The sequence below is a fragment of the Phyllosticta citribraziliensis genome (assembly GCF_038025025.1).
Source record: "Phyllosticta citribraziliensis strain CPC 17464 chromosome Unknown J3D65scaffold_3, whole genome shotgun sequence".
Lineage (NCBI taxonomy): Eukaryota > Fungi > Ascomycota > Dothideomycetes > Botryosphaeriales > Phyllostictaceae > Phyllosticta > Phyllosticta citribraziliensis.
The window spans coordinates 1,015,716-1,035,983 of NW_027117340.1; the positions used below are offsets into that span (position 1 = coordinate 1,015,716).

At 57.8% G+C, this 20,268-nt stretch overlaps 9 protein-coding genes across 9 annotated transcripts; 6 read left to right on the plus strand and 3 right to left on the minus strand.

The window, feature by feature from the left end:
* Nucleotides 1-440: 440 nt before the first annotated feature.
* On the plus strand, nt 441-2,278 carry J3D65DRAFT_252732 (uncharacterized protein). The gene has a single exon (XM_066794814.1). It carries the CDS (start codon nt 672-674, stop codon nt 2,004-2,006), a length of 1,335 nt encoding a protein of 444 aa, XP_066657685.1. The 5' UTR covers nt 441-671; the 3' UTR covers nt 2,007-2,278.
* Nucleotides 2,279-2,370: 92 nt separating this feature from the next.
* On the minus strand, nt 2,371-3,745 carry J3D65DRAFT_616408 (microsomal signal peptidase 25 kDa subunit-domain-containing protein). Its single transcript, XM_066799441.1, has 3 exons — nt 3,388-3,745; nt 3,004-3,284; nt 2,371-2,926 (listed from the first exon to the last, which is right to left on the minus strand). The coding sequence occupies exons 1-3, from the start codon at nt 3,428-3,430 to the stop codon at nt 2,552-2,554; spliced, it is 699 nt and encodes a 232-aa protein (XP_066657686.1). The 5' UTR covers nt 3,431-3,745; the 3' UTR covers nt 2,371-2,551.
* J3D65DRAFT_252246 (integral membrane protein DUF106-domain-containing protein) lies at nt 3,303-4,913 on the plus strand. Its single transcript, XM_066794813.1, has 5 exons — nt 3,303-3,780; nt 3,847-3,880; nt 3,940-4,300; nt 4,387-4,548; nt 4,625-4,913. The coding sequence occupies exons 1-5, from the start codon at nt 3,734-3,736 to the stop codon at nt 4,795-4,797; spliced, it is 777 nt and encodes a 258-aa protein (XP_066657687.1). The 5' UTR covers nt 3,303-3,733; the 3' UTR covers nt 4,798-4,913.
* A 918-nt stretch (nt 4,914-5,831) lies between these two features.
* Nucleotides 5,832-7,930, plus strand: J3D65DRAFT_616416 (uncharacterized protein). The gene has a single exon (XM_066799442.1). The coding sequence runs from the start codon at nt 6,106-6,108 to the stop codon at nt 7,687-7,689; it is 1,584 nt and encodes a 527-aa protein (XP_066657688.1). The 5' UTR covers nt 5,832-6,105; the 3' UTR covers nt 7,690-7,930.
* A 32-nt stretch (nt 7,931-7,962) lies between these two features.
* J3D65DRAFT_616418 (Alpha/Beta hydrolase protein) lies at nt 7,963-9,701 on the plus strand. Its single transcript, XM_066799443.1, has 2 exons — nt 7,963-9,091; nt 9,164-9,701. Exons 1-2 carry the CDS (start codon nt 8,122-8,124, stop codon nt 9,328-9,330), a joined length of 1,137 nt encoding a protein of 378 aa, XP_066657689.1. The 5' UTR covers nt 7,963-8,121; the 3' UTR covers nt 9,331-9,701.
* J3D65DRAFT_616420 (Fcf1-domain-containing protein) lies at nt 9,359-10,604 on the minus strand. The gene is made up of 2 exons (XM_066799444.1): nt 10,395-10,604; nt 9,359-10,327 (listed from the first exon to the last, which is right to left on the minus strand). Exons 1-2 carry the CDS (start codon nt 10,480-10,482, stop codon nt 9,564-9,566), a joined length of 852 nt encoding a protein of 283 aa, XP_066657690.1. The 5' UTR covers nt 10,483-10,604; the 3' UTR covers nt 9,359-9,563.
* Nucleotides 10,605-10,653: 49 nt separating this feature from the next.
* On the plus strand, nt 10,654-14,276 carry J3D65DRAFT_252743 (uncharacterized protein). Its single transcript, XM_066794815.1, has 2 exons — nt 10,654-12,795; nt 12,843-14,276. Exons 1-2 carry the CDS (start codon nt 10,846-10,848, stop codon nt 14,127-14,129), a joined length of 3,237 nt encoding a protein of 1,078 aa, XP_066657691.1. The 5' UTR covers nt 10,654-10,845; the 3' UTR covers nt 14,130-14,276.
* Nucleotides 14,277-15,848: 1,572 nt separating this feature from the next.
* Nucleotides 15,849-17,517, plus strand: J3D65DRAFT_252755 (Alpha/Beta hydrolase protein). The gene is made up of 3 exons (XM_066794816.1): nt 15,849-16,304; nt 16,353-17,071; nt 17,166-17,517. Exons 1-3 carry the CDS (start codon nt 15,982-15,984, stop codon nt 17,387-17,389), a joined length of 1,266 nt encoding a protein of 421 aa, XP_066657692.1. The 5' UTR covers nt 15,849-15,981; the 3' UTR covers nt 17,390-17,517.
* A 1,841-nt stretch (nt 17,518-19,358) lies between these two features.
* Nucleotides 19,359-20,258, minus strand: J3D65DRAFT_600866 (uncharacterized protein; the record flags this gene model as incomplete). The annotated part of the gene is made up of 3 exons (XM_066797995.1): nt 19,359-19,719; nt 19,781-19,951; nt 20,014-20,258. The coding sequence occupies 3 exons, from the start codon at nt 20,256-20,258 to the stop codon at nt 19,359-19,361; spliced, it is 777 nt and encodes a 258-aa protein (XP_066657693.1).
* Nucleotides 20,259-20,268: the final 10 nt, after the last annotated feature.

Sequence of the window (20,268 nt, forward strand, 5' to 3'; positions counted from 1 at the left end):
CCCAAGGGTTCCACCACGTTGCAGCTGAGCTGAGCGAGCGGCTGCATCCCTATGTAGACCCCACTGCACCGTGGTACCTTGCCGTGGTGAAGAATCTCGCAGCGCGCCTTCGTTCGGCCGTGGGCGCTGCAACACCACCGGGGAAAAGCGAGGCGTGTCGTTGAAAAAAGCCTGGAGGCGGACCACGCGCTATCAATGGATCCATCCATCGAGTGACGACGACGCGCGCATCACTGGAGGCGTAAGGTAGGGCCTCCCCAGGCCGGTCTAGCGCGGCGGACGAAGGGAGAGCAGGTGGAGGGGTCTCCCTTGACCCTCGAAGACCTAACCCGATGTAAACAATGCGAGAAGACCTACATGGCCTTTATTCCGTACTTCACCGCTCCACCCCCCATCCCCCCATTCCTCCCCGCTCGCCTGGACGCTGCTTCTTCTCCACGTTGCGCTTCTAGCTGATCTCTGGCTTTGGCTTTGGCTTCCATTTGGTCCTTTCTGCATGTGACGGACATCAAAACCCACCCACCCACCGCACTACAAGTAGCTCCGTCGAGAACCTCCGCCCTCGACAAATTGCACGCCTCGACAATCTCCTTGTCCTCTCCTCCAAAACCTCAATCCTTTGCACCCTTCCCTACCATTGAAAAAGAAGAGGCAAAAAATTGTAACAAAAAATGGTGCAATTCATTCCGCCGCCCGACCCCCACGCGTTGCTTCCTCCGCTGCTCGCTTGCTTGCCGCTCGCCTTTGCATCCCCGCGCCCACCTCCCGCTCTGCTGCCCCTACTCTCGCCCATCCTACGCCAACGAGTCCAACTTCTCTCGGGCTCCTCTCAAAACGAATCATGGCTCCCACTGCTGTGCTGGGACCGCGAAAAGGCCGGCAACCTTACCTCCATCATCGCCAACATCGAACTCGAGCCACACCCCGCCTCTGGCGAAATCGAGCTGGGACATGTGAACCAGATCCGGTACAGGAGGAGGGATGAGGAGACGCTGGAAGCCCGCATCGAGCTGCCGGACCTGCAACTGCTGCCCGTCTTCCTCTGGTGCGTGGCCGACGCCACTGGTGGTGGCCCAGGATGGCGCTTGACCGAGCTGCGCACAACTCAAGACCACGACCACAAGCCCGAAGAGTGGTTCCCCAGCATGGACGAGGCACGCGAAGCCTCCAAGGCAGCATACATTGCAGACGCCCTGCGCAGCGCAGACGTCCCAGCCGCACCTAGCAGCAGCATCAACCACCATGCACAAACCACAGCCCAAGACGAAGACGACGACGACGACGACGACGACGACGACTACTGGAACATGTACGACCGCACGCCCAACCGCACGCCGGCCAAGGAGTCGCCGGCACCCCAAGTCCAGCGCCCTACGCACCTCCAACAACAACAGACCTCACACTCCAACCTCGCCCCGTCGACCGAGGAGCTCGAGTACTTTGCGCGCTACGCCGCCGAAGTGCAGCCCGCCCTCGACGCGCACGACCCAGAGGAAGAAACGCCCGCAGGCCACGGCTTCGAGTCGACGCTGCACGGCGACACATTCAGCGCCAGCGGTGCGGGCGTGCAGTTCGAGCCCGCGGCCGCCAACATCGGCCCGCGAGGCTACGACTCATCGCTGCCTCCGCACACGAACGGAGCGGGCGCGGAGGCGGAGGCGGCCACGCATGGATCGCAGCCGCAGGAGCCTCTCTCGCAGACATCGCCCTTCGAGACGCTGACGCACAGCGAGCTGAACCACCCGCAGCCCATCTCGTCGACGTCGCCCGGCGGCGGGTCGGGCTCGCCCGCGTCGGCCGCCAGCAGCAGCAGCGTGGCGCGCATGGAGGCGGCGGCGGCGGGCCAGGCGGCCGCCGAGGTCGCCATCAAGCAGCACATCAGCACCGATCTGAAGAGCCTGTACCGGCTGGCGCGCAGCGCGGGCATTGCGCGCGACGAGTTCGAGCGCATTGTCCGGACGGAGCTGGAGGTGCTGGGAATGATGGGGTTAGACGATGACGAGTAGCCGGATGGTCGTGGTGGTGTTCAGTCGACGGCGGCGAGATCATTGGACTCTGTTGGAGTAAAATGTGAAAGGATTGGGAGGAGGTACGAGTAGGTGTGATGTTGGCCCATTTCCAGGTTTTGTAATGACCTTTGGTTTGGCACTTCTGGCAGCATGAACGGCATGCATGGCGTATGGACGTTTGCAGGCGTATCGAATCGGCTACATTACATAGCTTGTCCATTGCATTCTCTAGCTACTTCTGTTTCTTCTCCGTCCCTCTCCTCTCCTGCTTCGGTCTGTTGAAAAAGAAGGACGAAATGACTCTACAGTAGCTTGATTGGTATTACTTGGACATGGGCATCACTTTGCATGGCATTGATAGCTCAGAGACATTTATTCTTATTCTTTTATGTGTCTGCTGTGCAGATCTTGTTTTCTCGATACGACGCGGCGTTTTGGTTTCTTCGACCCAATGACTTTTCCGACACCACCAACCTATTTCCCCATGCGTCCTCGGTCTCACAAGCCATTGAAAACCTCACTCATCCCATTAATCCCCCAAATCAACCCCTCTTCCTCGCCTTCCCACCGGCCGCACTCGCCCCCGACGAAGCAGCCTGCGCACGAATCTGGCCCAACACCTGGGCAACATTCGCCGGATTGGTCGTCTTGGTCTCAGCAGCACTGCCGCGGCCGATCTCCTCGACGACGTTTGCCGGGTCGGCCTCGCCGACAATGGGTATCTCGGAGGCGAGGAACTGCTGGAACGGCTTGGTCACGAAGAAGCCGTCGGCCGTGAACCAGCGCGTGAAGGGGGCCGACAGCTCGATTTGCTGCCACAGCTCGGCGCGCGCCGCGGCGGGCTTGCGCGATGTCGTGTAGCGGATGGTGAGGTGGTAGATGGGGATGTGCTTTTCGACGCGGGTGGAGATGCGGATCTGTAGCAACAAGAAAGTCAGCACGCCATTGTCGACGTCCGGTTTGTGTGGGTGCTGAGAGAGGGGCGTCGCCGCACCTTCTGCCCGTCCCTCTCGCCCGCGTAGACCAGGCCCTTTTCGACCATGTACATCCAGTACATGAAGGCGCCATTGAGCACAAAGTAGGCGGCGACGGCGGGGCCCGTCCACGCTTTCGTCGCGTCCCAGCCAAACTTCCAGTCAAAGTAGAACAGCAGCCCGGCTACCGTCACGGCCGTGTAGCCCAGCGCCAGCCGCACGTCGAGGTACTTGTTGTCCGGCGTAAACTTGAGCGAGTTGAGGTAGTTGGGCAACGCATCGTCCGACGTGTTTCTCAAGTCTGTTTGGGCCCGCCGCAAAGCCTCTCGTTAGCTGGGTTTGTTGCAGTTGCTTTGCGGATAGCTGAGCTGGCTATGTACGTAGCTAGCTGGCGAGGCACGCACCAGGAACTGAATGCACCTGGATTTTCTGCTCGGCGGTCGACATTGTAGCGGTCGGTGGAGCTGCGCGCGGAGCTCCTAGATTGGTCCAATAGTGCGCGCCGGGTTGAGGGGAAGAGATTGGGGTCGACGCGTGCGACGTGGTGAGGTTGTCGTGAATAATGGACGGGGATCAACAGGTGTTCTTTGGGGGACCGGGAAGCTCCAGCGCTCGAGCTTCACGGAACCTGGTCGCGCGGCGAACGAAACTCTTGGCCGCGCCAGCTGCTACCTACCGTACGTCGTCGGTCCGCACCACTTACCACCTCAACACCCACTTCACGGCATCTACGGTCGACAGATTAACATCATGGCTCAACCCGTGGTCCAGACGATCCACAGGGACCCGGCCTTGTTGTAGGTTTTGCTTTGCCCAACGCGCAGCTCCCCCCCAGGACCGACCGAGAACTGACGGCAATGCAGCTGGTGGATCTTGCTGCCAATTACGGTGGTCATGGTACGGACAACGACAGCATCGAACGGTCTCGACTGAATATGCGCCTCTGACCTGATCAGATTTTGACGGGCGTCCTCCGCCACTACGCCATGGTGCTGCTCCAGAGCACGCCCAAGAAGCAGGCCCTGCCCAAGCTCCGCGAGCACCGCTCCCTCATGCGCGGCGTCAACCTGCGCGGCAACGCCAACGTCGTCTCGCCGTCGTCGTTCCAGAACCGCAAGTCGTACCTCGTCTCCGCCTTCAAGGACGGCTCCTTCTTGGCCGACCCCGAGTCCCGCGGCAAGCCAAGACCGAACCCAATGACGGACCCCGCTGCCATGGAGGGCATGATGGGCATGATGAAGGGCAACGTCGCCATGATGGTCCCGCAGACTCTGATTATGAGCTGGATCAACGCCTTCTTTTCGGGCTTCGTGATACGTGAGCTGACCCTCCCCCTCCCCCCATCATGCGGGTGTGGGTGTCGACGGAGGTTGCCGATTTGCTTGCTAACATGGACCGCGCAGTCAAGCTTCCGTTCCCGCTGACACCGCAGTTCAAATCCATGTTGCAATCTGGCGTAGGCACCCGCGACCTTGACGTGCAGTGGGTGTCAAGCCTGTCGTGGTACTTTTTGACGCTGTTCGGGCTGCAGCCCGTCTACAATTTCATCCTGGGGAGCAACAATGGTAAGTCACGGCTGTGCTGTGCTGTGCTGGCGGGGCGAATGCTTGCTGACCGGGGCCCCGGTGGCTGTTCGTTTAGCGGCGAATCAAGTTACGCAGCAGATGGCCGGTATGAACCCGACGGGCTTGATGGGGCCAGACCAGGACCCAGACAAGCTGTTTCAGAGCGAGGCGGAAAACCTCGAGGTGGTGGATCACTACTGGATCCTCGAGGGTGTCGAGGAGCGCCTGCTGGCCCAGCTGCGGGGATGACGATGGGCTATTGAAGAAGAGAGCGGCGGGGCGCAGTAGCTCCCGCGGCAGGCGAGGGCGTCCGAGTCCCGGGAAGAGATGGAGGAGGAGGACGACGACGAGAGGGGTGGGCGGAGGGTTCATGCACGCGCGGGGGCAGAACAGAACCGAGGGGAGCAGAGCAGAGCAGAGCAGAGCAGAGCAGAGCAGGGCGAGGCGGAATCTGCATCTGCGCTGCACCTGCACGCTTGATCAGCACAGCCGAGCCAGCAGAGCCTCCCGGGGTCGCCCGTGGTATCTGGATAAAATAGAGGAGCCAATGGGCGTTGGGCGAGAGGGCGCAGCTGAGGGATGCCAAGCGGCTGCTTGTGGAGGAGGGTGCATGCGAAGCTGGTGCCTCCGGGCAGACGGCGAGTGTTTGCTGCCTCGCTCAACGCCCTCGTCCTGTCTCTGCTGCCACTTGCCGCAACCATGGGCCGATGGATGCCAACAGAACCAAGTTGCTTGATTGTTTTTCTCTGCCCTCAGGTTGTCGTCCTGCGATCCATGGGTGCGTGCAGCAGCTCCGTTCCCGTCCGTTTCCTTGCGTCTGAGGGGGTCGAAAGAGCCCTCTCGGCCCCCAACACCGACCTCACACCTCTTTGGACCATTTGCCCTCCCAGACGTAGCGCCCGTCATCCGTCCCCCGTCCACCCACCTCGGCAATAATCATCACTCCACCCACTGCACTGCACCACGACCCGGCCCCTTCTTCCCTCTTTGTCCGCTCTCTCGAGGCGTCGACGCCCCATATCATGATCGGCGCTCTCCAGGCGCTGCCCGTGGGACAGACGGTCGAATGCCACCATGGCTGACCCTCCCCAAACCCGGCGTGTACACACCGACCGGTCAGCATGCAGGGGTCTGGCTGGTCCTGGGTGCCACCCATGCCAGCGCTCGTGCAATTGCGCAGCGGCGCATAGGTAGAAGAATGCGGCTCTGAGATGCTGCCCTCTGTACTGCCTCCATAAGACGCTCTACACGTCCCGCCTGCGCTTGATACACAACTTCCAAGGCGGAGCACCAATCCACTTTTAGCTGCGCTGCGCTCTTGTCACTGCCCTACAAGGTGCACCTGCTTAGCCTCCTTCGTCGACTCTTCTTTGTGCCTGCGACTTTGTATAAGTACTGCTATACGCTTTGCTGAGGCCCGCCCCCACTCCCAAGCGCCTACAGATACCCGTCCAGTCCTCCTCCTTCCCGATCCTGCAGACCATTTCGACTTCACCTCCAGGCCATGTTCAACAGCCTTTGAATCATCCTCTACCGTTTTTTGCCTCTCCGACTGACATGGCTTTCCACTATTTCGACGACTTCTCGGCCATGGGCCTGCGCCCAGACGGCCATCTTGCCGAGTCTTACCCATGGCCCGGTCACGATACTCAGTGGAACGGCGTGCGCCTCAGCTCCAAGACAATCACTCTTCTCGCTCCCGATTTGGCACTAGACAGCGCATCAAGTCAGAGCTTGTCCAACATGCAACGTTACCTCAGCGGACCTGAGCGGCCACTGTTTAGCGCGGATGTCTTCCCGCTCGATGGAAGCCGAAGAGAGCACGGAACGCGGAGCTACCATTTGGATTCGCAGTACGACGCTGTTGGTCCATGGCACTATCATCAAGCCGTTGGCAAGAAATCACCCGACTACCACCGCTCGAGCTGGTCGGCGTCCAGCTCGACCAGCTACAACCACTCTCTTCCGGACGAACCCAGCGTTGCGACCTTTAGTTCTTCTGATCCTTCCAGTCCCCTCGGCATGGCATCGCAAGACTATGTCGAGTGCAGACCCTTTTCCACGTACCAACCAGAGGACTCGGTCAGTGGCTCTTGCGCGCTCCGCGAGATCCAACAGTACCCTTCGCCCTCGGAGGACGCCGAGCAACAAATGGACTACGATGACAGCTCCGACATCAAGTACGAATTTACCTACGAACAGGAGGCACCCTACTACCCCAGCAGAGTGGAAAATGGCGACCACCACTACTCCCAGGTACCAGAGCATGACGAAGACTTGCAAGTGCGCATGAGAGAGGCCGAGTCCGTACAGCCGGTGTCGAAGTCCGAGGGAGATCCCGATTCCGACTACACACCCAGTGCTTCTGGACCCAAGCGCCGTCCCAGTCGTGCTTCTCAATCGAGCAAGTTCCCCAGGCGGCTCAGTAGCGCTCGCAAGTCCATGGACATGGGCAATCGAGTGTCGAAGAGGCCCAAGGGCAGCAGATTCAACAAAGACAGCTCCGCCGCAAGACCATTCCCGTGTCCTCTGGCTGGCTATTCCTGCCAAGCAACCTTTGCGTCCAAGAACGAGTGGAAGCGGCACGTTTCCACCCAGCACATTCGACTCGGCTTCTGGCGGTGCGAGCTCTGTCCCAACACGGTCGATGGCATCACCACGTCCTACAACGACTTCAACCGCAAAGATCTCTTCGCGCAACACCTGCGCCGGATGCACTTTGCCAGCTCATCCGCTGGCCACACCGTCCCGCGCGGACCCTCTCGTGACCATCCCGTCACTGATGAAAACATGGCCGAGTATCTGCGCCGGTGCTACATCAAGCTGAGAGATCCTCCTCCCAAGAGCTCCTGCCTCTTTTGCAGCCAGATCTTTGAGGGGACGGGCAGTTGGGACGAGCGGATGGAGCACGTCGGGCGCCACTTTGAAAAGGACAAGAAGCCCGAGTGCTCGGTATATGGCGTCGGCGCCTGGAGAGAGGATGACGAGTTGAGAGACTGGCTCTGCAGCGAAGGGCTTGTCGAGTGCGATCATAGAGGCGTGTGGCAGTTGGGAGATGGGACACCTCGGAGACGAGATGGACGGGCTGCTGCTGATTGTGATGACTCTGATGATGACGACGATAACGATGGAGAGGACTAAGCTTTTGGGTTCTTTTGCTGTCTTTTCACTGTGCTGGACAATGGGTGGTGTGGTTTGGGCGCTTGGACGAACTGAATGATGATTTGATACCCCCTCGTTAACTAACAATTTTCCCTGAGGAAATTCAGGAAAGATTGAGATTAATGACTAGATATTTGATTCTGGTCCTCGCCATGATCTGATCTTGAACTTGAGATATCGAAGCCGTGTAAATTTACATGTAGTGCTTGTCCAAATGACGTAGACCAGCGGCCGGGACGTGCGCGTAGATGGGTTCATTGGTTGCTATCGATAGGTGCACCCCACGGAGCATCCCTGTCAGAGCTAGGTCGCTTCAACCCCAGTTATCACCACTCGACCTCCTCTGGACACAAGCAACCTGGAAACCAGCAATCCGATGCCCATTTGGAAGACAAAAAAGACACGGCCATCATGAGTGACCTGGCGCGAACCATTGGCAAATCCAAACTGGCCAAAGTGCCCGCGAGCGCCGAGTCCAAGGCAGAAGAAGAACAAGACGACTCGTCGTCAGCATCATCCGTCTCATCAACGGGCACTGTGGTACCAACAACAACGCAAAAGGCGGCGCCGCACATCGAATGGACCAAGTACTTTGCCCAAGAACTCTGGCTGGAGCATGCGTTTGAAAACGGCGAGCACGCCAAATACCACGTGTACCTGACGCCGCCGGCGACGGCCAAGACGCCGCTGATGGTGCTGCACCACGGGGCAGGCTCGTCGGCCCTCAGCTTCGCGCTGTTCGCGCTCGAGGTGCGGCGCCTGATGCCCGAGGTGGGCATCCTAGCCGTCGAGGCACGCGAGCACGGGTCGGTCGTCTACGACGCGGCGAGCAACGTCGACAGCAGCATGGCGCTGGCGAGCCTGTCGCGCGACCTGACGACCATGATCGGGCTGGTACAGGCGCGCATGGGCTGGGACAAGAAGGACGCCCCGTCGCCAGAGTTGCTGCTCGTCGGCCACAGCCTGGGAGGCGCCGTCGTGACCGACGCGGCGAAGAGCGGCGCCCTCGACCCCAAGGTGCTGGGCTACGCCGTGCTCGACGTCGTCGAGGGCTCGGCCATGGAGGCCCTCAAACACATGCAGGCGTACCTGCGCTCGCGGCCGTCCGTCTTCTCCTCCATCGACGACGCCGTCGCCTGGCACATCCGCAGCCGCACCCTGCGCAATCCCGAGAGCGCCCGCGCCAGTGTCCCCAGCCTGCTGACCCAGGTCGACGCCGCCAAGTGGGTGTGGAAGACGGATCTGAGCCGCACCGAGGCCTACTGGAGCGACTGGTTTGGCGGCATGAGCGCAAAGTTTCTGTCGGCCAGGGGCGCCAAGCTGCTGTTGCTCGCCGGCACGGATCGCTTGGACAAGGAGTTGATGATTGGGCAGATGCAAGGTGCGTTTGACTCATGGGCTCTTCATGCCCCCCTCGATCTGTATAGGGCTGACACTCTTATTTTCGCTACAGGCAAGTTTCAGCTGCAAGTCTTTCCCGCGGCAGGCCATTTTTTGCAAGAAGATCTCCCGGACCAAGTGGCCCATTCGGTCGTCGAGTTTTTGAAGCGCAACGACAGGAGCGCGTTGGTGCTGCCGCCCAAGGTCTCGGATCTCATTGCGCAGGGAAAGAAGGTGTAGCGAAAATTCATCTTCAAGAGTGCCTGCACGGCAAACCACTCCATTTGTTAGATTATGTAGCACTTTTCCCCATCCCTTTATACCCCTCACATTTTTTAGACCCAAACTGACTCTGATACCCTGCCGGAACGCCGTGCAATGCAAAGACTCTACGCTGAAAGGGAAAAATCGTGGTATAAGTCGGTGGCCCCAGGGGATGTGGAACAGATAGAAAGCCCTGATCAAGCGAAACCCTATTCTTCCTGTGGTGCTCCTTGTTCTCCAGACGTTCCATCCTCAGTCTTAGGCTTTCTTCTCCTCTTCCGCTTCGCTGGCTCCTCAGATGCGCCTTCTGCCTTTTGTTCGACGTCCTTTTTCGGTTTTGATGCGGCAGACTGTTGCGGCTTCTTGGCCTTCTTCACGCTCAGCGGATTGGGGCCCTTGGGACCCTTTTTCCTCTTCTTCTTTGGCTCAGGCTCCGTAGTTTTCGTGTCCTCGTCTGCGCTTCCATCGCTACCCTTTTCACCATCCTCTTCGCGCTTCCTCTTCGTTGTGGCGGTCATGTTTCCGGCTGGACGCGTCTTGATGCCGGCCTTGAATTTGTCGTGCTCAGCCTTCTCCCGAACGCCCTCGGTCGCGTTGGCCATTGGTTCCATAATCATGACGCTGCGATTCATGTAGACGAGGGGCACGCCGGGGATCTGGCGCATGTGCGAGCGCACCTTTTGTTCCTGGCTGGCGACGACGTAGCGGTGCTTGTTGGTCTTGTTGCCGCTGGGATCGACGACGGACGAGAGGCAATCGAGCGTGGAGAGCGGCTCCTCGAGGGTGTGGTGGTTGCAGCGGCGGCGCTCAAACTCTTGCGCCTTGGCAATAACTTGCTGGTCCTTGTCGGCGTACAGGTGGCGCATCGAACACTGGGTGATCATGATTTTGGTCTTGCCCTGCAGGGTGCGCTCAATGTAGGCGGCGAGGTCCATCTTGCAGTGGTGCGTGTCCTTGACCATGTCGGCGTCGACTGTGGGAGGTGCGCGAGGAGTCAGCTTTTGTTTTTTTCTTTCGAGGAATGCATTGATTCAACGAACCAAGGACTTGGTACGGCTCGCGGAAGCCGAACGTGAGGCCATACTGGTGCATCAGCTTGCGATACTGCTTCGCCCGTTTGCCGCGCATAGTGACGGTGTTGGCGCAGGGTGTAGGCGCGAGAGAGAGTGGAGTGGTGCTGGTGACGAGTTGGAGTCGTTGTCAAAAGTTAAGCTTTGCGGCGCACGGACGCGGGTGCTGCGGTGGTTGCGGTAGGATTATGGTGTACCGGTAGCGTCGCGCCCTACGCAATCCATGTCTCAATAACTGAGCGGCCGTCCTCTCGGCGTTGAGGCTGCGCTTTGCTCCACTTGCAACCATACCACTTATCCCATCGCCCATCGCCGGTCAATGCCGCTGCTCCCCGTACCGCTGCTGTCCGAGACGGCGTCGTCGACCAATTCTACCCTCTAGTACTCCGCCGCCGCTACTCTCTTTCCCCTCCACGTCACTATGTCTGAGGATGCCTCGCGCTCGACCCCTCCTGATCCCTCGCAACCGCACAGCCAACCTGACGCCAAGCCTACAACTGCTCCGCCGCAGTCTGAGCCTGTGGAACTGGACGAGTTTGGCCTGCCCGTGAAGCGGCGGCCCGTGAGACGAACGTATTCGCACGCGAGCGAGGACAGCGCAAAGGACGAGCCAGCCAAGCCGGTCCACGACGACGCCAACGAACAGAGCAAACCCACAGAATCACGGCCGAACAGTGCCCCACCAGAGGGCCCGGCAAATCATGCGGAAGGGCCAAACGATCCCGCGGCTCCGGCCCCGCTGAAAGATGATCCAAGTGAACACAAGGAGGCGCCGCGTACGGAGCCCGTTGCTTCACCCCCCGAGAAGGAGAAGAGTGCTCCCCAGCGCAACTCTACTCACGGTGACTTCATGGCCGAAGTACCATTGGCAGGCGAAGGGCCCGCCAACCACTTCTCCGAGTGGTCCCACATGAAGCTCGCTCCGGGAAACGAACATGAGGCGAAGAAGAACGACGACGAAGCCGCGTGGCAAGAAATGCCCGCGTACGCTCCTTACGACGTTTACAACGACGACAACAAACTCGTGGCGCGCGAGGCGCCGGACATGGACGAGGATCTCATGCAGTACGGGACCCTTGGAGGGGCGGGCAAGGGATACACCAGAGTGCAGCTGGACGACGATGCGGAATCGGCCACGAGCATGGATGACCATACGGCGTACTTGTTTAAGAATCCAGGAACGAACGTCCAGGACGACGACGAAGAGGCCCGCGACCCCCTGTCGCAGATGCAGGCCACCAAGGACCTACTCACCGAGGGACAGCGCATTGCCTATGTGGGAGTAGTTAGACTCACGATGCGAGAAATGGTCAAGGAGTTGGAGTCTCTTGAGCGAACAAAGGGCGCCAAAAAGCAGCTCGATTTTTCGACCGAGGCCATGCAAATGTGGAGCCAGAAGATGATGGTCCGTCTGTATGGCCACATGGAAATCGACTCTTCCGAACAAATCATGATTGAGCAATTGGCTGAGCACGGCGTGCAACCTCAGGACCTGACGCCCGCGCTCATGCAAAACGCAAGAGTCAAAAACCCGGCGGCCGAGGACCGCGCCTCCGTCTCCTCACCAAGACCAGACTCGGTCCAGAGCTTCCCGAAAAGCCCGCCTCCTTACCATGAAAAGGCAGAAGATGAGGACCTGCCCGAAGTCCAGACTCCATCACAGCTCCCCGAAACAAAAAGTATCGATATCGACCTACGCTGGACTATCTTGTGCGACCTGTTCCTCGTCCTTATTGCCGACTCCGTGTATGATTCCCGGTCACGACAACTGCTCGAACGAGTGGGAGTCCACCTTGATGTACCATGGATAGACATTTGCCGTTTTGAAAAGCGAGTGACGGACGCCCTTGAAATGCAAGAGGCGGCAGACAAGGAAAACTGGAACGAGCAAGAGCACATTGACAACCGCAAAAAGCTGCAGCGGAATAGGCGGCTTGTGATGATGGGCCTGGCGACCGTCGGAGGTGGTCTAGTCATTGGACTCTCGGCGGGACTTTTGGCTCCAGTCATTGGTGCTGGTCTTGCAGCGGGCTTCTCCACCATCGGTGTTGCGGGAACGAGCAGTTTCTTGGCTGGTGCGGGAGGCGCTGCCCTCATCACTACTAGCGGCGTTGTCTCTGGTGGCACTATCGCTGTGCGTGCCTCTGGCAGGAGGACAGGCGCGGTCAAGACTTTTGAGTACAGACCGCTTCACAACAACAAGAGGGTCAATCTGATTCTCACAATATCTGGGTGGATGAACGGCAAGGTTGATGACGTTCGATTGCCGTTCAGCACGGTAGACCCCATCATGGGAGATATCTACTCGCTGTTGTGGGAACCGGAAATGCTGCAGAGTATGGGTGATACCATTAGCATTTTGGCCACCGAGGTAAGTTGATGCCGAAGACTACGAGCAACTCTGTTGACGATTGGTAGGCTCTCACACAAAGTCTGCAACAAGTCCTCGGCAGCACGATCCTGGTCGCCCTGATGGGTGCGCTCCAACTTCCCATAGTTCTCACCAAGCTCTCCTACCTGATCGACAATCCCTGGAACGTGTCGCTGGCGAGAGCAGAGCTGGCTGGGCTGATTCTGGCCGACTCGCTCATCGATCGCAACCTCGGTGTCAGGCCCATCACGCTAGTTGGCTTCTCATTGGGCTGCCGCGTCATCTTTACTTGCCTTCAGGAGCTCTCGAAAAGAGGCGCTCATGGGCTTGTGCAAAACGTGTACATGTTTGGAGCTCCCAATGTGGCAAAAAAGGACGAGTACCTAAAGGCGCGGGCTGTGGTCCCGGGACGCTTTGTCAATGGCTACGCCACCAATGACTGGATCCTTGGCTATCTTTTCCGGGCCACCAGCGGCGGCATCATGGGCGTCGCTGGCCTTGCTCCCGTCGATGTTCCGGGTATTGAAAATTTCAACGTCACCGAGTTGGTCAATGGCCACATGGCCTATCGTGCTGCCATGCCCCGACTGCTCCGCGAAGTAGGCTGGTCTGTCGAGAGTGACGAGTTCACCGAAATCGAGGACCCGGACCCAGAAAATCACGAAGCGCGCCAGCGTGAACTCATCAACGAAATCGAAGAGGCTCGGAAACAGCTGGACAAGAAGCCCGAAAAGAAGGGCTGGAGTCTGTTCAAGCGAAAGCAAGCGGAGAAGAAGGAGTGGGAAATGTACGACGACAAGTTCAAGGCTGGGGCTGAGAATGGGGGAGACGCCAAGGGCAACGTTCTATTCGATGTCGATGCCATCAGAGCCGAAGCTGCGGAGATTACATCCCAAGGAATCGAAGTGCGCCAGCTCGAAAGCACAATGCCGCCCATGAAACTGGAGACGCTAGAGTCACCCTTGAGGCAACCCGACAACAAGAATAACAACGTCTCCAACGAAAAGAATGATGACGGCGCGCTCATGGGCGCGGGCAGCAAAGGCTTCACTTTTGACGACGATTACGACGACCATCATCCGTACAGCGCCAATGGCGAAGGCGCCATCTCCATGACGTTTGACACGGGCTACTCGACACCACCGCGCAGCTCGCCCCTCGAACTGCCTTCCAACGCTTCAATGCCGACGTGGACAGCAGACGTACCGGAACGACCGCCGCTAAAGACTGGCTCGACTTCATCGATTCCGGCGCCCGTTGATCTCGAGCGCAACGCATGGGCTGACGATGATGAGTTTGGGCACGAAAAGGAGTTGCATATGACGTTTGAGTGAAGGAGAGGAAGTATCGAGATCTCCAGATCGCCTTTGCACATTTCTCTTGCCAATTATGGTCCTTTTCGCGCTTCTTACTCAGCCAACAGGGCAGCATACCATGCCGGGCGTTGCCGTTGCCGTTGCCGTTTGCACTCTGGTCTTTTCGGGGTCCCTTTTTCGTCTTTACTTGCACCAGGACCACGCGAAATTGAGTTGCCATCTGCTAAAAATGCACGATGATATACAACCAAATCGAGGCAGGGTCACCACAGGGGAAGAGCCTTGCTGCACGTACATGTTTGCGCTCAGCGGATGATTGCAGGTTTTAACGCATCTTTATCATCGGCGTTTTGGCTTTTTTTGTTTCATCATTTACTTGGGCGGGCTTTTGGATTTGCGGATTGCTGGTTAGGCTATCGACTGAATGAGCAAATGAGGCGGCTGACCCATGCTGTAGCAGCACGTCTTCATTGTGTATAGCGGGAACAGGAAAGGTGGTCACCTTCATGTGGCCTTTGGACATGAACTACAAACAAACCTTGTATGATTCCTTGGCTAGATTAATGGTAATTCGTTCGTTTGTCAGGGCCGCGAGGCTTAGCACAACATGGAATGTTGCGTTTTGGAGGCGAGTCATTGACACGTTCTTCCAAATCAATCGCAGATGGCTGCTGATGATGGGCGCAACGCCATCGATGCAGGCGACGTCGTCTTTACGTCGTCCGCTTAGCTGCCCTGCTCGCTTACTCTGCATTCCCCGTCTCGAGCAAACGATCACCACCCTTGTCTCTGCGGCGCTGCGCCAAATCATTCATCGACTGCCCGCTCGTTGCGTGCACACGCTGGACTTGAATGCTTCAAGGATGGATGCAAAATCTCGGAACCTGGCCGTCCGTCGGCGGTACCTGAATGGAAGCCAGCATCATGACTCTTAGGCGAAGCGCTGATCCAGAGTCCCCGGACACGTCGACGGCACCAGCAAAGGGAACGCCATCAGGCGCTTTTGCGATGATGAACCACTCGGACAGCCAGCGCGCCAAGACGGATTTTCGGTCAATCTCCGATCAGCAGACTTCACCGCTTCGCTATCTATCCGCAGTCAGCCGTTCCGGATCTCCTCTCGACGCGGTCGCTCTCTTTTTGCGTGCCTTGGACGCTGCAGGTGCTTGAGCAAATGCGGGTAGGGAACGCCCTGTCTGGACCCGTCGACTCCTCGATGGACAAAGATTTGCTACATGATTTTGGACCAGCATTCCATGACCATGCACCCTCGTCTCCGCAACAATATTGGGATCCTCGCCCATCGCGGGGTGCGCGGACGGTTCACGGCCCTGCATCATTGCGCCTTCTCGAATTCCAAATCCTCGCCCGTACATGATGACCACTTGCTTACGGCCATGGTCAAGGCCGCTTTGCCGGCTGGACAGACAAGGGCTGACCGGATAGTGCTTGTCCAGCTCTCCAACCAGCAGGCCGATGACTGCGTCATTGAATCACCACTCCATCCCGTTCGCCATTCCGGCGACCAGCAAATTCGAATTGAAAAGAGATGGCGTGCAGCACTTTGCCCATTGGGGAATGGTGAGCTTGTCAGTCGGGACTAGCCCTACTCGTCGCCCTACCCCCTACGTCAATCCCGCCTTTGCCTCCCTCGTTCCCGGGCTTTATTCAGACGTCAGTCTGCCCTGGTGGCTTTGGGCTGGGGGAGATCATGGCATTTTTACCAAGTGCCTGGCCACTGCATGCTTCGGCACCGTCTTCCGCCTCGTAGCCCTACCTAAATTGTATATACGGGACTCTGCCCAAGTTTTGTCTCAAGCATCTTCTAGGAGCTCTTCTTTCTAGCCGTCCTTTCCAGCCAATCACAGCCATGCATACCAAGGCCTTTGTGCTGGCAGCACTCAGCACTGTCGTCGCCTCTGAAAAGACTTGTCTGAACCAGACCGTCCCCGTCACCATTTCTTCGCGCAATGGCAACTTTAGCTTGAAAGCTCCCAGCAACAACATTGAAGCCACTGCTTTTGTTCAGAACCTGTCCCGTCCAGGCCAAAATTACTCGAGCACCGTCCTCAGCGGATACAACACCGTCTCGGGTACTTACAACATTTCGACAAAGTTTTGCTACGACAACGACAAGTCGGGAACAGACGCAGCGCTGCAGATTCTCACCCACGGCATCGGCTTTGACAAGACGTACGCGCATCTCTCCGGCCTCAATGGCATAGTCTGACGGGAATGCAGATACTGGGACCTCCCTTACAACAACTACAACTACTCTTACATCAATGCTGCGCTTGCCGCCGGCTACTCGACCCTGAGTTACGACCGCCTTGGAATCGGCAACTCGTCTCACGGTGATGCCGTCAACGAGATTCAATCTTTCCTCGAAGTGGAGGCCCTCCGCTCTCTCACGACCCAGCTCCGCAAAGGAAGCTTCCCTGGCGTCAACCAAAAGTTCAAGAAGATCATCCACGGCGGCCACTCGTTTGGTTCCATCCAGAGCTACTCATTCGCCAACCTGTACCCGACCGAGACGGACGGCCTGATTCTCACCGGCTTCTCCCTAAACTCGACCTACAACGCCTTCTTCCTCGCCGGCGGCAACTTCCAGCTGGCGTCGCTCAACGCTCCTCTTCGCTTTGGAAACCTCAGCGAAGACCTGCTGCACGCCAGCGCCGACCTCAGCGCTCAGCAAGGTCTGGATGTCGACCTCACTGCGAACCTTGCGAACCTGCTGTCTCCGTCGGCAGGCAGCCCACAAAACTTGCCCAGCGGCTACCTGGTGACGGGAAACCCCAGCGCCAACCAGTACAACTTCTTCCTGCCCGGCTACTTTGACGCTGGCCTGCTGTATGAGAGCGAGCGCACCAAGCAGCCCGTCACCGTCGGCGAGCTGCTCACACTCAGCAGCTTGAGCCCGACCAACGCTTTTGCCGGCCCCGTCCTCGTCATCACGGGCTGTAAGTCGATTCTTCCATCCATCAATCACCCTGTCTCCTAACCTACGTCATCCACGATTTTCTCAACGGGACACATACTAACGTGCCAAACCAGCCGCTGACCTCCCCTTCTGCGGCGGCGACTGCCTGACCACGGGCACCAGCTCGCCCTCGATCCCGGCCACCGTCTCCAAGTCGTTCATCAACGTCGCGCCCGAGAACTTCACCGCGTACATCCAGCCCAACGCTGGCCACGGCCTCAACGCCCATTACAACGCAACGGGTGCCTATGCCTACGTTAACCAGTGGCTCAAGGCTCACGGTCTGGGTGCTAACTAGAAGACTGAGCGACGAGGAAAAGCTATGATTGAGGGATTGTGTATATGGGCTGGGTTTTTGCATGAATGAGATGCATGGATTATGGATACGGTAATGGTAATTTGATTGCTCTTCTCTCTTGTCAGAGTTTCTGTTTCTTTTGTGACGGGAGTGCCACGCCTTGTGCTTTGCTTTGCCTTACCGCCGTCTACACCGCGAGATACTCCTCCACAGCGGCAGGCTCTCTGCCCTTGGCCGCGCTTTCAAATCAACTCCAGGCCACCCTAGCCCATCAACCTCCTGCGCTCTTCCCTCGCCTGCTCCAGACCTCCCTCCGCGGCACAAGGCGCAATACCTCCAAGACCCTCGCCCGCGCGTCTGACCCACTATCCCCGAACGCGCTGGCCTAGTCGAAACGTCTCGGTCTGCCGGCCTCCGCTACACCACATACTATCATCGGCCAAACATCCAAGTCTCATGGCCAGGGGAAGAAAGGTAAAGGAATTGGCGGCGCGGCCGACCGATGCGCCTTTGAGGACGAACAATGCTGCGACCGTGTCCAAGAAGATTCTTCCGTTGGTATCCCCTCCACCCTTACTCACCCACTGCACACGACTACTCCACCCAAAATCCAAATCCAAAGCCCCTCGCACCACCAAACCCACGGCACGCCTATCCTACCGGTACCGCTCGCTCCTTTCATCCGCTCACAGCTCAAAGCTCCTCTCAGACTGCGGACACGGCTTCGTGAGCTCCTCATCTGAAAGACCGCCATCCTCGTTTCCACATGGCTCGTTGGCGTACAACATGCGGTACCGTCTCGTGCCCACTTCCTCTGGTCGCAAATCCCTGATCTCGGCGTCGGTGGCGCGGCTGTTTTTGGTGTCGGTCGTGGAATTGGAGGCGTTGGGATGGTGAGCTGAGCAGGCGCGAAGCCGTTCTTTGAAGGTTGGCGCGCGGCTCGGTGGGTGGGGGTCTGCGGTGTGGTAGATGGGCGGAAGGGTTGGTGCGTCGGAGGCGGCGACTGCGCTGTACTGTGTGGAGGAGTTGGCTGAGGTGGCTCTGGAGAGCTGGCGGCATGATTCGGCATCCTTTGCGAAGATGATAGGTGAGCAGAGTGGTGCGGATATCTTGCACTCGGGCTGGCTTACCTCTCGTCTAGATGTGGCTGCTCTGGTCATGTCTTCGAAGGTAGAGCCGCTGTCTTGTCCGGTGTTGACACTAGATTGCAGATTTGGTGAGTCTTTCTTGCTACTTTGAAGGCTCTGGACAAACTTACGCGTGTCTGACGACAGTATTACTACTGGTGTTGCCCCCAGTGCTGTTGGCAGACGCGGGCGTCCCATGTTTCCGACCACTTCGACGGCGTAGGATGGCCTTTGTTTTCTGACGGATCTTTCGGACCCAAGCGCGCCAGTCGGCCATTGCTGTTTGACAAGACGGGCTTGAAGGTGGTGACTTGTTCAGCGTGTTGTGTGAAAATGTCGGTTCTTGGACAACTGTCGGCGAGGTGGTCTGCATGGAGGTTGAAAGGTAAAGTAGATGCAGAGGGAGACGACAGCGTCAAAGTCAGACGCGATATCACGCGCGGTTCGGCGTATGACGCGTTCTGTGCCATTGGGTTTGGATGACAGAGCGCCGAAGTGAACTAAAGTGAACTGTAAACAAGCCTGATTTGTTCAACCGGGAGCACTTTGCTAATGTCAAAATGTGCAGGATCAAAATGTCGAAGTGGTTCTGCTGTTCATGTCACATTTTTCAAGCAATTAACACTGTCTAGGGCACCTGAGCATGATGATGGAAGGGCAAGGTCTTGTATTTTCTGCTGTTGATAAAGTCCTCTCGAAACCTCTCTGGTGGTGGAAGACCACGCTCCATTGTCCAGACAAAATAGGGCAAGACTCCGCTCGAACGACAACTCTGACGTGCCATATCCCCGAAGCTCAGGTTTCTCTCCAATTGTAACCCGTCGTCGAGTTCCCCCAGACAGTTACTCTTCTCCATCGTCCTTCCCGTATGCATCCTTCATGCGTCCTTCACGCATGAGTCTGATGACCTCGGCTGGCGGCAGACGCTTGGTGAACGAGATGTTCTCGCTCGGAAAGAGCGTGTAGCGCGGAGAAGGTGTTGAGTTGGCACTCTGGTGATGCGAGTCGTGTTTCTTGGAGAAGAGATCGTCAGCATGCGAAATCAAGACAAGTCTGAGCTTTCTCACCTTAGTTTCCACCTTCGCTGGCTTCGTCGGCGGCGTCTCAAGCTCTCCGTAGGGCTTCCGGTTGGGTTTGGATGTTTTGCTCAAGTGAGCGCCTTCGGAGAGAGTCACGCCGTTTCTCGAAGACAAGTTGTCGCCGCTGGACGCAAGATCTGGTCAATGCCTTCGTCCTCGTTGCTCGTTCTCTCTGGAATACTTACGTGCTTTTGTCTGGCGCACTGGCAGATTCCAATGGGCTGGCTGACTCGTCGTGTGCAGCAGACTTGGGCGTGGACGGCGCCTCCTTCACCTCGCCGCTGCTGGAGCGGAAGACCTTCATGGTCTTCTCCTGTACCTTCAGACTCCACTTGCGAAAGCCTGCCATGCTTGCTCTGCGGAGAGAGGGTCAGAGATGCTTAAGCTGAGTGAAACGTGGGCGAGGTGGTGTACTTACGTTGTTTGGTATATTTCAAGTGGAAGTGTTTGGATTCGAGGCTCGTGGTGAAGATGAGCGTCGAGGTGGGTAGATCGATGAGGAGATTCAGGGAGAAGAAGGTCGATGTCAAGACCAGGCGCAGTGTTGCGTGGTTGTTGAACCAGAGGCGCGCCTGCGCTACCCGATTGGGACAAAAGATGTGAATGCACTGAAGTGAAGGATTTTGAAATGCCGCCATCCCCAAAAGCTGGTCGATCAACCATCTTCCTTGGC

Bases quoted from the DNA above. Each gene is read 5' to 3' on its own strand.
- J3D65DRAFT_252732 (XM_066794814.1), top strand. From the start codon at position 672: ATGGTGCAATTCATTCCGCCGCCCGACCCCCACGCGTTGCTTCCTCCG.
- J3D65DRAFT_616408 (XM_066799441.1), bottom strand. From the start codon at position 3,430: ATGTCGACCGCCGAGCAGAAAATCCAGGTGCATTCAGTTCCTG. The intron at 3,285-3,387 runs GTGCGTGCCTCG...GGGCCCAAACAG, and splicing joins CCAGGTGCATTCAGTTCCTG to ACTTGAGAAACACGTCGGAC. The intron at 2,927-3,003 runs GTGCGGCGACGC...TTGTTGCTACAG, and splicing joins GCGAGAGGGACGGGCAGAAG to ATCCGCATCTCCACCCGCGT.
- J3D65DRAFT_252246 (XM_066794813.1), top strand. From the start codon at position 3,734: ATGGCTCAACCCGTGGTCCAGACGATCCACAGGGACCCGGCCTTGTT. The intron at 3,881-3,939 runs GTACGGACAACG...TGACCTGATCAG, and splicing joins TGCCAATTACGGTGGTCATG to ATTTTGACGGGCGTCCTCCG. The intron at 4,549-4,624 runs GTAAGTCACGGC...CTGTTCGTTTAG, and splicing joins CATCCTGGGGAGCAACAATG to CGGCGAATCAAGTTACGCAG.
- J3D65DRAFT_616416 (XM_066799442.1), top strand. From the start codon at position 6,106: ATGGCTTTCCACTATTTCGACGACTTCTCGGCCATGGGCCTGCGCCCA.
- J3D65DRAFT_616418 (XM_066799443.1), top strand. From the start codon at position 8,122: ATGAGTGACCTGGCGCGAACCATTGGCAAATCCAAACTGGCCAAAGTG. The intron at 9,092-9,163 runs GTGCGTTTGACT...TTTTCGCTACAG, and splicing joins GATGATTGGGCAGATGCAAG to GCAAGTTTCAGCTGCAAGTC.
- J3D65DRAFT_616420 (XM_066799444.1), bottom strand. From the start codon at position 10,482: ATGCGCGGCAAACGGGCGAAGCAGTATCGCAAGCTGATGCACCAGTAT. The intron at 10,328-10,394 runs GTTCGTTGAATC...CACCTCCCACAG, and splicing joins CGAGCCGTACCAAGTCCTTG to TCGACGCCGACATGGTCAAG.
- J3D65DRAFT_252743 (XM_066794815.1), top strand. From the start codon at position 10,846: ATGTCTGAGGATGCCTCGCGCTCGACCCCTCCTGATCCCTCGCAACCG. The intron at 12,796-12,842 runs GTAAGTTGATGC...GACGATTGGTAG, and splicing joins TTAGCATTTTGGCCACCGAG to GCTCTCACACAAAGTCTGCA.
- J3D65DRAFT_252755 (XM_066794816.1), top strand. From the start codon at position 15,982: ATGCATACCAAGGCCTTTGTGCTGGCAGCACTCAGCACTGTCGTCGCC. The intron at 16,305-16,352 runs GTACGCGCATCT...ACGGGAATGCAG, and splicing joins GGCATCGGCTTTGACAAGAC to ATACTGGGACCTCCCTTACA. The intron at 17,072-17,165 runs GTAAGTCGATTC...GTGCCAAACCAG, and splicing joins CGTCCTCGTCATCACGGGCT to CCGCTGACCTCCCCTTCTGC.